The 13,019-nt window shown below is 40.7% G+C and overlaps 1 protein-coding gene across 1 annotated transcript; it reads left to right on the top strand.

Moving 5' to 3' along the window:
- The first annotated feature begins 277 nt into the window (after positions 1-277).
- On the top strand, positions 278-9,599 carry psmd6 (proteasome 26S subunit, non-ATPase 6). Its single transcript, XM_084061563.1, has 8 exons — positions 278-572; positions 2,539-2,744; positions 3,632-3,777; positions 4,908-5,127; positions 5,704-5,812; positions 7,153-7,321; positions 8,907-8,984; positions 9,389-9,599. The coding sequence occupies exons 1-8, from the start codon at positions 428-430 to the stop codon at positions 9,483-9,485; spliced, it is 1,170 nt and encodes a 389-aa protein (XP_083917689.1). The 5' UTR covers positions 278-427; the 3' UTR covers positions 9,486-9,599.
- The last annotated feature ends 3,420 nt before the right edge of the window (positions 9,600-13,019 follow it).

Below are 13,019 nucleotides of genomic sequence, written 5' to 3'. Positions count from 1 at the left end.
CAAATTATTAGCTTAGGAATGCAACAAAAACACAAATAAATCCATGGATTCAAGGCTTCATGGGGTGTGCAATTGATAGAAAATAAGTCATTTTTTGGGGGAACACCGTGAACTACTCCTTTAAGTAAAAAAAAATGGAATGCTTTTTTTCCACCACTGGTTTTCATAGGCCTGGTTGCTTATTTCTCTCGTACAACTCTGGCAACACGGGGGAAAAAATGACAACAACCAACCACCGAAGAAGAAGAAGAGCACTGTTTCCGGCGGAAGCGGCAATGCAGTGTTTTCTGTAGTCATCGTTGGCGCTAACACAGCTAGCATAGCAGCACGAAGAGAGAGAGAGAGGAAGAGACAACTTTCAGCACAAAGAAAGAGATAGTTTTGTATTATACAACATACACAATAAGACTTGTAAAAAGTCGTCGACATGCCGCAGGAGAACCTAGAAGAGGAGGGTCTGCCCAAGAACCCGGACCTGAGGATAGCCCAGCTGAAGTTCCTCCTCACCATGGAGGGACACAAGCAGGACGTCTCAGTGAAGACCGAGCTCATGGACTCCATCAGAGCCAACAGTAATGATCCATCAATAACATCTGATCTGTGTGTGTGTGTGTGTGTGTGTGTGTGTGTGTGTGTGTGTGTGTGTGTGTGTGTGTGTGTGTGTGTGTGTGTGTGTGTGTGTGTGTGTGTGTGTGTGTGTGTGTGTGTGTGTGTGTGTGTGTGCGTGCGTGCGTGCGTGTGTGTGTGTGTGTGTGATCAGATCACCAGGGGTAGTTTGGGGAGATGAAGGAACGTAGGCCTCTTTACATGTTACCTTTTTCGTGTCAAGGACCCCCAAATTGACACATATCAGCCCAGGGACCCCCATTTGAAAAGATACGCCAGGGACTCAACCATTTTGATTTCTTGAGGGTCCCAATCTACACTGTATCATCGTCATTAGTGTTCATTTAACTCTGAGAGTGTACAAATGGAACCAATCCATTTGTACACTCTCAGAGTTGCAGACACGCAAGGTGCAATTTGGTTCCTAACTATTAATTTGTCTGGAGACCCCCTGGAACCTCCTCAAGGACCACTGGTCTAACAAATGGATAATAGCCTATCGTTAGCCTCATAGCATAGTTACCTAACTCATACTTTTAAGGTTTTCAGGAGAGACACAACTAACTTCCTTAGCCGAAGTCATGTTTATCTGCCTTTTATTTATTTCTGCCTAACTCTACTCTCCTAACACTGCTGATTCACCCTGCCTTATTGCCTATGTTCTCAGCCTATCAGAAGGCTTGTTACATTCCAAAATGACTATCTAACAGGCATTCTGATTGGCTAGTGTGGACACAGGCAATAAGGCACAATGAAGCAGCAGTGTTAGGAGAGTAGAGCTAGGCAAAGATGCCAATTTGGCCAAAAAGTGACTTAGGCAATTATGCTCCGAGGCTACCGATATGTCAGGTGGAATGGAAACCTTGTATGTCTAAAACTGTTACATTTCAAGAAATGGGGGTTTACAAAGAACCTGTGTGTTCCTATGGATAGAATCTAGTTGTTATTTAGTCACAAGCCTTTGTTGTTACTTTTGATAGGTCCAATATTCATACTATTCAAAGACAGACTTTAACTTAAAAAATCAGATCTACACGCTCACAATGTGTTGTGGTGCGACTGCGACACGTTGTGAACTTGTAGATCGGCTACTTTTGCGCGACACTCTTGTACGTAGAAGTATGTATTACATATAGATACCTTTATTGATCCCAAGGGGGAAATTCGCCAGAGACAGACAGCACAGCCGTATAAGTTACAGATACAGGGAAAATAATTATAATAGGTGCAGAAGAATATCGTCACTCACAATAAAGACGCCAAAGATAAAAAACAAAACACAAACAGTAGAAATATGCCAGACAGTGGCAACAATTTCGAGATGTACCGATACAAATGTTTCCTTTCCGATACCCATAACTTGCGTGTCGGTCGATATACCAAGTACCGACCGATCCGACACCAGTGAGTAATGAAAAAAAAAATAGGACAGTGGTTCTCAAAGTGGGGTCCAGGGACCATCTGGGGTCCTTGTGGGGATTCTAAATGGACCCTTACAGGTCTGTAACTCTGAGAGTGTACAAATGGAACCAAGTGGACCCTTACGGGTCCACTTGGTTCCATTTGTACACTCTCAGAGTTTTGGAGGTCCTTGAAATTAAAAGGTTTGAGAACCACTGATCAAGGAATATAAAAAAAAAATCATTAATAGTTGTTAAAGTGCAGCTTCAAGTTATTAAATAAAAATGAAAATAGTACAGTAAGAGTTTAAAACAGTCGTGCAACATCAACTGAAGCAATCAAAATATGACTGTAAATGATGATAAATAAATGTGATAAATGACATGGTATCAGAGTGGCATAGACTGGCATACTCGCCCATACTCATACCAGCATTTTAGGCAGTATCGGCAGCTTTTCCGATGCTGGCAATCGGTATCGGAACAACTCTAAACAAAATGGTCCTTGTTCTGTGGCGCGTGTGTGCTTTAGACATGGCTCCCTACTATGAGGTCCTGTGCAAGGACCTGAAGTGGCAGCTGGATGGCGACCTGCTCAGTAAGATGAAGAAGGCCAACGAGGAGGAGCTGAAACGCCTGGACGAGGTCCTGGAGGACGCCGAGAAGAGCCTGGGTGAGAGCGAGATCCGAGACGCCATGATGGCCAAAGCCGAGTATCTCATCCGCATTGGAGATAAGGTAAGAAATAGTGCTATTATGGTCAACGCCCCATGTGCGAGTTCAGAGCAATTCGCTCTATGCACACAGCAGACTTATTGGAAAGAAATTGGGCCTCTTCCTTCACAGGTTTTACTAATGATACTAATTAAGGCTCTGTTGCATTTAGTGTAGCACAGTGGACCCCCATAACTCTCAGAGTGTCCCTGGACCCACTGGTGTAGCAGTGTTTCCAGTGAGCCAACATGCGTGTTACATGCACAATATCAGCTCCCTGACTCTGTTTGATCAGAATGGAACACAGAGCTTTCATTAGTATCATTGGTAACTCCTGTGCATGAAGTATGGAAGAGGCCCAATTTCTTTCCTATTCACCTGTTTCCTAGGCTGTGTGTTTTCCACTTCCTGTCGATTTCATTGGATATCATTGGTCATCTGACCAGTTTCATTGGATTTTTTATTTTAGGATAGTAGGATTATCTTCATATTATTCCGAACCCGATTTTTGGAGAGCCCTAGCCCACCGATGTATTGACTGACATTTTAGTCACAATATCAATTCTTAATCATTTATAAACGCGCACTTAATTGAAGTTTTTCCAAAATAGAACATTGAAAAATGGCCAGGTCTTTTGAAAACATTTGAAAATGTTCACATTTAGATTGAAAGTGGTTAAAAATCAGGACATATCAGCTGCATAATACTGCCTATACGAATGTCGTCAAATAATGGTCAATGTTGTCAGATAATGGCTGATATTTCGATCTACATGCAACTACTGCACGGTTCCAGACCAGCAGCTTCTAGAAATGCTGCAAATTATGTTTAGAGGCTTCCTGTAGCACTAGCATTTTTAGGGTAGCCGTTCTGACGGAGATGTTCTTGTCCTTGCTGTGTGCTTCCACAGGAGGGCGCTCTGACAGCCTTCAGGAAGACCTATGACAAGACGGTGGCCCTGGGCCACAGACTAGACATCGTCTTCTACCTGCTGAGGATCGGCCTATTCTACATGGACAGTGACCTCATCACACGCAACTCTGAAAAAGCAAAAAGGTATTAAAAAAAGTCTGAACCTGGCATTTATTTTCTTACCCAATATGTACTTGGTGAGCAGACGGCAGACGTCATCATCTGGGTTGGACTGGATCCTCACTTATGGCTTTCTTCCAAGCCTTTTCTTCGAGGCCAAGTGCATTCATGTCAGCCAACACTGTCATCTGCCAGGTCTTCATACAAAATAATAATAATCTAATAGTCAATACAAAATTGTATTGACTGCACATTATTAGAGTTTATTACACGGCTTGGTTGAATGCTTGATTCTGATTGGTCAATCATCTGTCATTATTTCTTGATAATGACCGATGAGCTCTATAACGGACCGCTGTGTAATCAGAGACTCAAAACACCTGCTCATGTCAACCTGTGCTGCTTGGTTTTATGCTTTATCCAACATGACAGCCATGTAAACAGAACAACAAACAATGTCATTTACAACTAAACGTTGCTCTCAAGAATGTTTTTGAAAACATTTGAAGTGAGAAATGGACGATGCAATAACCAAAAAGTGATTCTATTTGATCCTTTACACTTCCTTGTTTATCGTGGCGCACCAACGCAAGAATACCAAAACACTTGCCCCAAAACACAGTCGCCCCGGGGCAATTCCGGTGGTATTATAGGCAAATCCGGAGGTATATAAAATGGGGGCGAGTGTGTTTTGGGGCAAGTCTTCCCGTTACCTTATGGACTACTGTCGTTTGTTTTCCAAGGCGAACTTCTCCGCCCAGTCCAATACTTATGGAATACTTTCATTGCCGTAAGCAAGGAAATACTTAGTTTTGTTGTTACTTTTGGGTCAATTTATACATTTTTGTATTAAGTAGCCGTGTAATAAGTGGGATGATGCATGGGGAGGTGGTCATTATTGAAATTTAAAGCCCTTCAGGGTGTCTGGTAATAATGATCACCTCCCCATGCATTATCCCTTGCATCGTTTCTTATGTATATACTGTATCTGTCTGATGTATTGTTGCTGTGTTGTCGTTTGTTATGCTTTTTAGTGTTTTTTTTTGTTGAAGAGGATCACAATGGAAATGAGCCGTCTGGCCTTATTGTTTGTTCACCTTGTCTCTGGGTTGTTTTGGTTTGAAAACATGGTCTTGTTTTGTTCCCTTACCCAGTCTGATTGAAGAGGGTGGCGACTGGGACCGGAGGAACCGCCTGAAGGTCTACCAGGGCCTGTACTGCGTGGCCATCCGGGACTTCAAGCAGGCGGCCGAGCTCTTCCTGGACACCGTCTCCACCTTCACCTCCTACGAGCTGATGGACTACAAGACCTTCGTCACCTACACGGTCTACGTCTGCATGATCGCCCTCAAGAGGCCCGACCTCCGGGAAAAGGTTAGGCTAGGCTAGGAAGAAGCTACATTTTGAGACATTTTGACGTCTCGTTGTGACGTATAGTCTTGTTCTACCCATGTGTCAGCTTAGAGTTGTCAGTGAGTGGATCATGAAATTTTACTTGGCGATTAATTGTCACACAAATAATTGCGATTAACGATGTTTTGGCATTGCACGTTGGAACATGAAAGTTACATTTCTGTTTGGCTTTTAGGCTTTGTAAACAAAAATCGTACAGGGTAGATATGACGCATAACCTGAATATTACAAAGAAATGACTGACAATGATCAATACCAATAGTAAAAATAATGCTATGGCCAAAATATTTAATAATTTTAAATTGAAAAAATAATAATTGTAAAGTTGTGAGTTTGTAAATCAGCTTTGTCTGCAATTAATTGAAAACTTTTGAATATGTATGAATGTTTGTCTTTTGCAACATGGAAACTATTATGCAAAAAAAGAATTGCAATGAGGCGATTATGTAATAACTGACAGGCCTATCGTCGTATCAGATTGTCTGTGTGTCGGCTGGCAGTGTGTAACGTATACAGTTCTCTCTCCGTCTCACCCAGGTCATAAAGGGAGCAGAGATCCTGGAGGTGCTCCACAGCCTGCCTTCCATTCGCCAGTACCTCTTCTCTCTGTACGAGTGCCGTTACTCTGTGTTCTTCCAGTCTCTGGGTGAGCGGCACGGTTTCCTTTTCACTGGCAAAAGTTCTCGATCCATCGCCACAACGCAAACCATCCTTTATTCACTTGTTATTATTCCTTTGTACCGGTCTCCTCGACAAATGTATTTAGATAAGAATTTGCTAGTCATGTTATATACTGATGTTTATGTTATTGTTCACGTTATTTAGGGAGTCCCCAGCAAAAGTAGTTAACACTTCCACCGCCAGAGGTTAATCTCATAATGTACTCACCAGTGCCAAGGTTTTATTGTTGTTTTTTGTTTTTTTCACGTCACCATAGACCTTGTTAAAATCCGTAAGATTGAGCTGTGCACTGTTTGTTTCGCGGACATCTGCCTGGTTCGAGCAGTGAAGACCACGTGTCAAACGGTACCTCCATGTTGTAGTTAGGATCGCAAATAGTTCTGTTTCCGGTGGTGTTACAATGAAATGGTCCGTGTCGAAAATTGAAAAACGTTTTTTTTTTTTTCGAAAAAAAGGAAAAAGCACCCGGACCGTAGGGCTACGGTCTCGGCGCTTAACAGTTGGATTTAATGGACCGTAGGACTACGTTCTTGGCGGTTAATGTGTTAACATAGCGTCACAATAATTGTAACCACTATTATTTCATACTTTGGCTTTTCAAAAATAGCATATATCACTCCATTCGGATGCTATCAATGCATTGAATGGGACATTATCACCTTTTATCAGACCATTGAATGGGCGAAGTAGGCGACATACTGACCTACCCGCGATTTATCAGACCATTCATTGGGTGTTATCAAGACATACTGACCTACCGACGGACATGACTTAAAAGGTTTGGTTTCGGACCATGACGGAGGCGCGCAGTCTCAGGTGAACTGGAACCCCTGTGAAGGACCACCACTGAGCGAGCTAAAGCGAGCGAGTTGCCGTCCTGAACGTTTTGACGTTCGCCTGAGCCTACTCGGCGCCGTTGGAGTTACAGTATGTACCGATAGGCACAGAATCGTAGATCATGTCGTGGAGACTGCTCCGCCTCCGAGTAGGTCAGTAGCTCCTGATTACGCCCATTCAATGGTCTGATAAAACATGATAATCTCCCATTCAATGCATTGATAGCATTCGAAGCCGGTGCATATATACACAAGCTCTCAGTATGTCACTTTGTGCCGTGCTGTACGCTTGTACGCCATTTTCGAAGATTTTAAATACATATCCATTTTTTGGGTCCTTGGCACGAAAGAAAGTTTGAGAACCACTGATTTAGACGGACACTAGGTTTGATATTTATCTAGTATTCTGGTGACTTAAATGGTTCTCCTTGCACTCTGTATTGAGCATTGTTTTTGTGCGGCGCTGTAGCCACGGTGGAACAGGAGATGAAGAAGGACTGGCTGTTTGCCCCGCATTACCGCTACTACGTGAGGGAGATGAGGATCCAGGCCTACGGCCAGCTGCTGGAATCCTACCGCTCCCTGACCCTGGGCTACATGGCCGAGGCCTTCGGGGTCAGCACGGAGTTCATAGACCAGTACGTCTTACACACACATTTGAAATATTTATTTATGTCCACATAAACAGAAGTACAAGATGTACAAAGGACATAAACACTGCAGTTACAAAGTGCATGTAAAGCAGAGCATTGTTACATACAAAACAAAAGATGGCATACTTGTCGAACACAGCGGACAACAATCGTGGGTAAAGGAAGCAACGCCTCCTCCAAATTGAGCGGCTTCCTATAACAGCTGATATTGAGCAGCACCTTGCTAATTGTTTAGCCCTCCTTTTGGAGAGGCCGGCCATTTGCAGGCTCCTCACAACAACCAACTTGTGCACGTGTCCTAGACTACCAAAGATAACAACCAAAAGTTTACACCTGTAGGCTAGCTGAGAGATGGTCTGCTCTAGCTGATGGTATTTTAGCACTTTGGTTAGGAAGGCTTCCTCTCTAAGCTGTAATCAAAAGAACACTTCCCTATGGTTTTCATTAACAACAATGACATCAGGGGTGTTAGCTGAAATGTTAGAGAACACAGGTTAAACATGCTCGGCTTCACAGTAGAATGCTTTATACAGCATGATGGAGGACCTGAAAATAGAAGTGATATCTTTTGATATCAAATCCACTATTCTGTCATGCCTACTTATGTAGAGTCCCCTGTATACATGGCACCCATTTAAGATGTGGGACATGGTTTCAGCTCTTTATCCATGACCATGATGTATACAGTGAGGAGCATGGTTGTCTGGAAACCAGATGGAGAGGTTAAGTTTAGATGGTAAAACCTGCAACCTCGCTTTCAGAGTAAAGACAACAATGCATTCGTCTAAAGCCGCAACATTTTTTTTTAAAAACACAGAGTGAGAGACACACACACACTAGAGCCCGACCGACAGCGATGGAAAAAGTTCTCAAATTCTTTACTTAAGTAAAAGTACCAATACTGCAATATAGTAGTCATAAGTAAAAGTCCAAAGGTATTGGCATCAAAATGTACTTAAAGTACCAAAAGTAAAAGTATTAAAATATTTGAAGAGGATCTACAAGCTCACAATGCGTCGTGAGCTTGTAGATAGGCTATTTTCAAATAGCCTAGGTATAAAATGGGGCTAAAGCGTTTAATGTATGTTTTATAATGTAATCATTTATATCTGAAAAGTAACTAGTAACTTTTAAACTTTTCAAATAATTGTAGTGGAGTAAAAGTACAATATTTGCCTGAGATGTAGTGGACTAGAAGTAAAAGTATTGGAAATACTCAAGTAAGTACTAACACCTCCAAATTGTACTTAAGATCAGCTATTTGTATAACATTTTGAAATATGGCTTAAGTGTTCAATTTAATTAGTTTCTAATGAACTTTTAAGAATGTATTTGATTTAAAGTTTCTGGCATCGGTCATGCTCTAACACACAAAATCTCATGCCAGCTGCATGGTAAAAACTTAAATAAATGCGTGCTGCCAGTGTCACTGCATGACGGAGACCCACTTAAGCTTAGAACACAACACTGTGCAAATGGCTCACTAGGTGGATGGTTGAATCCGTGGCTATTTGTTTGGTCAGTGTTCTTTTTTGCACCAAGTAAAGTTATGTTTCCACTCTGTCCCTAGGGAACTGTCCCGATTCATCGCCGCTGGTCGTCTCCATTGCAAAATTGACAAAGTGAACGAGATTGTGGAAACCAACAGGTAAATTAAGCCTCTTTTTTTTTGGTACGACCTCAATTTTTTAGACACTGAGTCAAACAGGTTAAGAAGACCTGGAACTGTGTCATTTTTAGATTTGAGCTAAAAAGCATTATTTTACACTTTGGGCTATTCAAAAATAGCAGATATACAAGCTCATAGCGCGGCACCAAGAGCTTGTAGATCTGCTATTTTTGAAAAATCGTGAAAATGTGTGCACATCTTTGAATATATATATATATACTGTATATATCTTTAAAGCGAACATTTTTAACTCAAATCTTTGCTTTGGGGTCCCTGGAACAAAATATTTTGAGGGTCCTTGAGAATACTGTTGAGATTTAGACATGTAGAATCAGCTTCAGGTCTTAAGCAGATTTCCTAACTGTTGCCGTTTTCCTCCCTAGACCTGACAGTAAGAATTGGCAGTACCAGGAGACCATTAAGAAGGGAGATCTGCTCCTCAACAGAGTCCAGAAGCTGTCACGAGTCATCAACATGTAAACCCCCCGAGGCGTGGCCTCTTTTTCTTGTACTCATCCAAGTTTGTCTGAAAAAAAGTGAACCTTATGTTGTGTATATAATAAAAAAAATGTTTTCTCTGGACAAACGTTTTTATTCAAGTCTTTTAAACTCTCTGCAAGCTGCCCCGTTATATGATCTAAAGCAGTGGTTCTAGGAGTTACCCGCTCACCAGTCAAATGATTGATAGTCAGGAACCAAATGGAACCAATTTGGTTCAATTGGGTTCCTTGAAATGAAAATGGTTGAGAATCACTGCTTTTTAATTTGAGCTAAAAAGCATTATTTTACACTTTGGGCTATTCAAAAATAGCAGATATACAAGCTCATAGCGCGGCACTCGGTGCCACGCTATGAGCTTGTAGATCTGCTATTTTTCAATATAAATACATTTAAAGTGAACATTTTTAACTCAAATCTTTGCTTCTGGGGGTCCTTCACATGAAAAAGATTGAGCACCACTGATATAGAAACATACGTTTTTCAGAATACTGATATTTAGGAGACATGTAGAATCGGCTTCAGGTCTCAATGTATTAAAAAGTCTCTTGGAGGTCCCTGGCATACCTTTTCAAATGGGGGTCCGCAAGCTACTATGTATCAATTTGGGGGTGACATTTTTTTTGACATGAAAAAGTTTGAGAACCATTGACCTAAAGGGCCATTCACGCCAAGCACTATAACTGTTAAGTAGTTTAGTTCTAACTCAAGTTGGCTGGAAAAGACCACACCACAACAAAGATGAGCGATCTATTAGACTGGTTTTACACTTCCCCCCCAAAAAACTCTACAAGGTATAGAATGTTACAAATCTTGTATGAGGTTCGCTGGTACAAACTATTTTCAGATGGAGGGGTCTGTGGCCAATTACATTAATTTGGGGTTCCTTGAAAACGTTTTAGAACCACTGGTCTATAAAGAGGTGCTCACAGCCTGCTGTTAAGCGTCTACACCTGTCTTAAATACCCAGGAGTTTGGCTGGACCCATGCTTTTAACCACTTTCAGCCTGCCGTCTATTTGGGCATGTCATCATAGATGAGAATCCTCACATCTCAATAATAGATCTACATCTACAAGTCCACGATGGATCCCCATCAGCTTATTTGAGCGAAGTTTGGCTTAACTGTTTGGCTTAACTGGTTAATACACTGGCAATCTTGTGAAAAAATAAAAATAAATCCAAATTGTTTTAATTTTACATGGTTAACTTTTCTACTTAGGCACGGGGATAAATGTGGCTATGACCAGTTAGTAGATCTATGGTGATATTGTGCTGGGTGATCAGTTTGTAAAGACACGGATTCCTCAGGTTAGTACAGACTTCACACCATATAGTATACAGTATCTATATTCTACAATTATGGTCATTAAGGCATTAGCTTGGGCCCTGAATGGGGAGACTTGTCCATCCATGAAGTGAGCTTGAGTACCTGTTAACCTAGGAAGTGTCCAAAACATGCACATTCAACCAAACTAGGAGCTAACTCAAATATCCAGGTAACACAGTCCCATGTTACACACACTAGTCTGTCACAGAACAAGGTGTCCAGGGGCTGTACTGCCCATCACAATATTCTTTATACTCATGCCTCTGCCATCATTCTAGGCAATAGTCTGAAATAAAATGTAAGGCTCCATCATACTTTTAAAGGCCAAATCCCTCGCACACACCACTGTCATCTGAATGACCGGGCAGGTCTGCCTTCATTATCACATTGCTTTTTCATTGGAAACCAAACAGTTGTTCCCAGAACCTGATCAGTTTTTTTATATCCTTATCCACACAGAATTTTGGGAGTTTTACTTGAGTGTATAAATGAGTCATTTGTTTTGAATTTGTTTCAATCCGTGCTTGTTGGTTCCTTGGCCAGGGCTAGCTTGTAAAAGGTAACAGTGTAATCATCAAAAGGGACTTACCTGGTTAGAACAGAAAAAAAGGAAAACATTAAATTGGAGAAAAGAGGCAGAGACATAATTTCATATAAATAGCAGTATAAATTATTTTTTTTATTTACAGAAACTTGTTACAAAACAAATAGACTATACAATCTTTCTTTAAATATTAAGTAATTCTAACCTAACCTGTTTTGTTCATGAATTACATAGCAGCCAATACATAAAAGTCCAGCTGATCAAAATTATTTTTGATAATGTATACAAAAAAAAAAGAAAAAGAAATCTATACACGCTTTTACATTATATGAATGGATTTTTTTTCCTCCCAGAAGCAAGCTCTGTTCTTTCACTTTTAACATTCCAAGTCTATGGTGCTTAACTTCGCAATGTTTCCATGTGCATGGAAACGAGATGCAAAGATGTCAGTGGAATCTGAGGGTAAACAAAACACTTTGATTGAACATTTTACATACAAATCATAGTAAACCAAGGGGCTTAAGCTGCACACCTAGGCCTACAGAAAACCTTTTGATGTAATAATGTCTGGAAAACATTGATAATCCAAACTATGAAAAAATAAAATAAAAAGTTTAACTAGTGTTTCATACCGGGCAGCTGACAAGCTCTCAGGTTTTTCTTTTTACCACATTTAGGGTTCATAGGCAGATTTGAAAAGCAAGCTTCCTAAACATTCAAGTAAGGTGAAACTTAACCCAAACACACTGTCCTCAAAACAGTCAGGGTGAAACAAATTCAGGCACTTTCTTATTTAATTATTTCTTTAAAAGCTGCAAACTATTTCCTTATAAGCTGTGATTCAAATGACTAATGTTTGGCAACGATGATGCAAGCGGTTTTCACTGTTTCCAAGTGTTCCTCTTCCTTGCAATGATGATTGCTTCAAGTCCCTTCAGCCTTTTAAAAAAAAAGGAAATAAGTGCTTCAATCACGAAATGGGGTTTAAGGTCTTCCATCTAGAAAGATTATATGATTGAAGAGTTCACGGAAAATTTGTTAAACAAACGGGCACAGCTTTTAAGCCTGCATAACATTTTAGAATCACAGGCAAATTGGGTCACAAAGATTTTTTTTTTGTGTGTCGATTCATAGGCAACGTAAAAGGTATTGAGAAAGCACACGAGTGAGACCTCGACTTGAAGTGAATAAAGGTATCTTCTGTCAGACACATGCTACAGTGGCAACACTTCACCTTTTTTGTTTCGTTTTTTTCCTTAAAGGTTCCCAGTACACAATTCGTGAGATGCTTCAACGTTTACTTATAGGCGTATTGCATTATATAGACTTGGCAGTGAACCACTTCAAATAATCAAGCCTTTTGACTCGTCATCTTGTTTACTAAATAAATAATAATGACTTTTCAATTGTACCAAAAATCCATGTGTACGAAAATGCCTGTGCAAAAATACATATTTCAATATGTACAATTTGTTAACAAAATATGTATTCTGAAATAGGGATACTTCAATACTTGTTTGATAAATAAGCTACGAGGAGGGGGGGGGAAAGAAGATACAAAAAGAAAATAGTCTCCTCCGCTCCCAACACTATCTGACATCAGTGGAGGTTCAGCGAAACAACAGGTGTCACCTAAAGTAAAA

Source organism: Gymnoscopelus microlampas (genome assembly GCF_963454915.1).
Source record: "Gymnoscopelus microlampas genome assembly, chromosome: 7".
Taxonomy (NCBI): Eukaryota; Metazoa; Chordata; class Actinopteri; order Myctophiformes; family Myctophidae; genus Gymnoscopelus; species Gymnoscopelus microlampas.
Note: the sequence above shows the minus strand (reverse complement) of the source record. Positions and strands in the feature narration are given on the sequence as shown.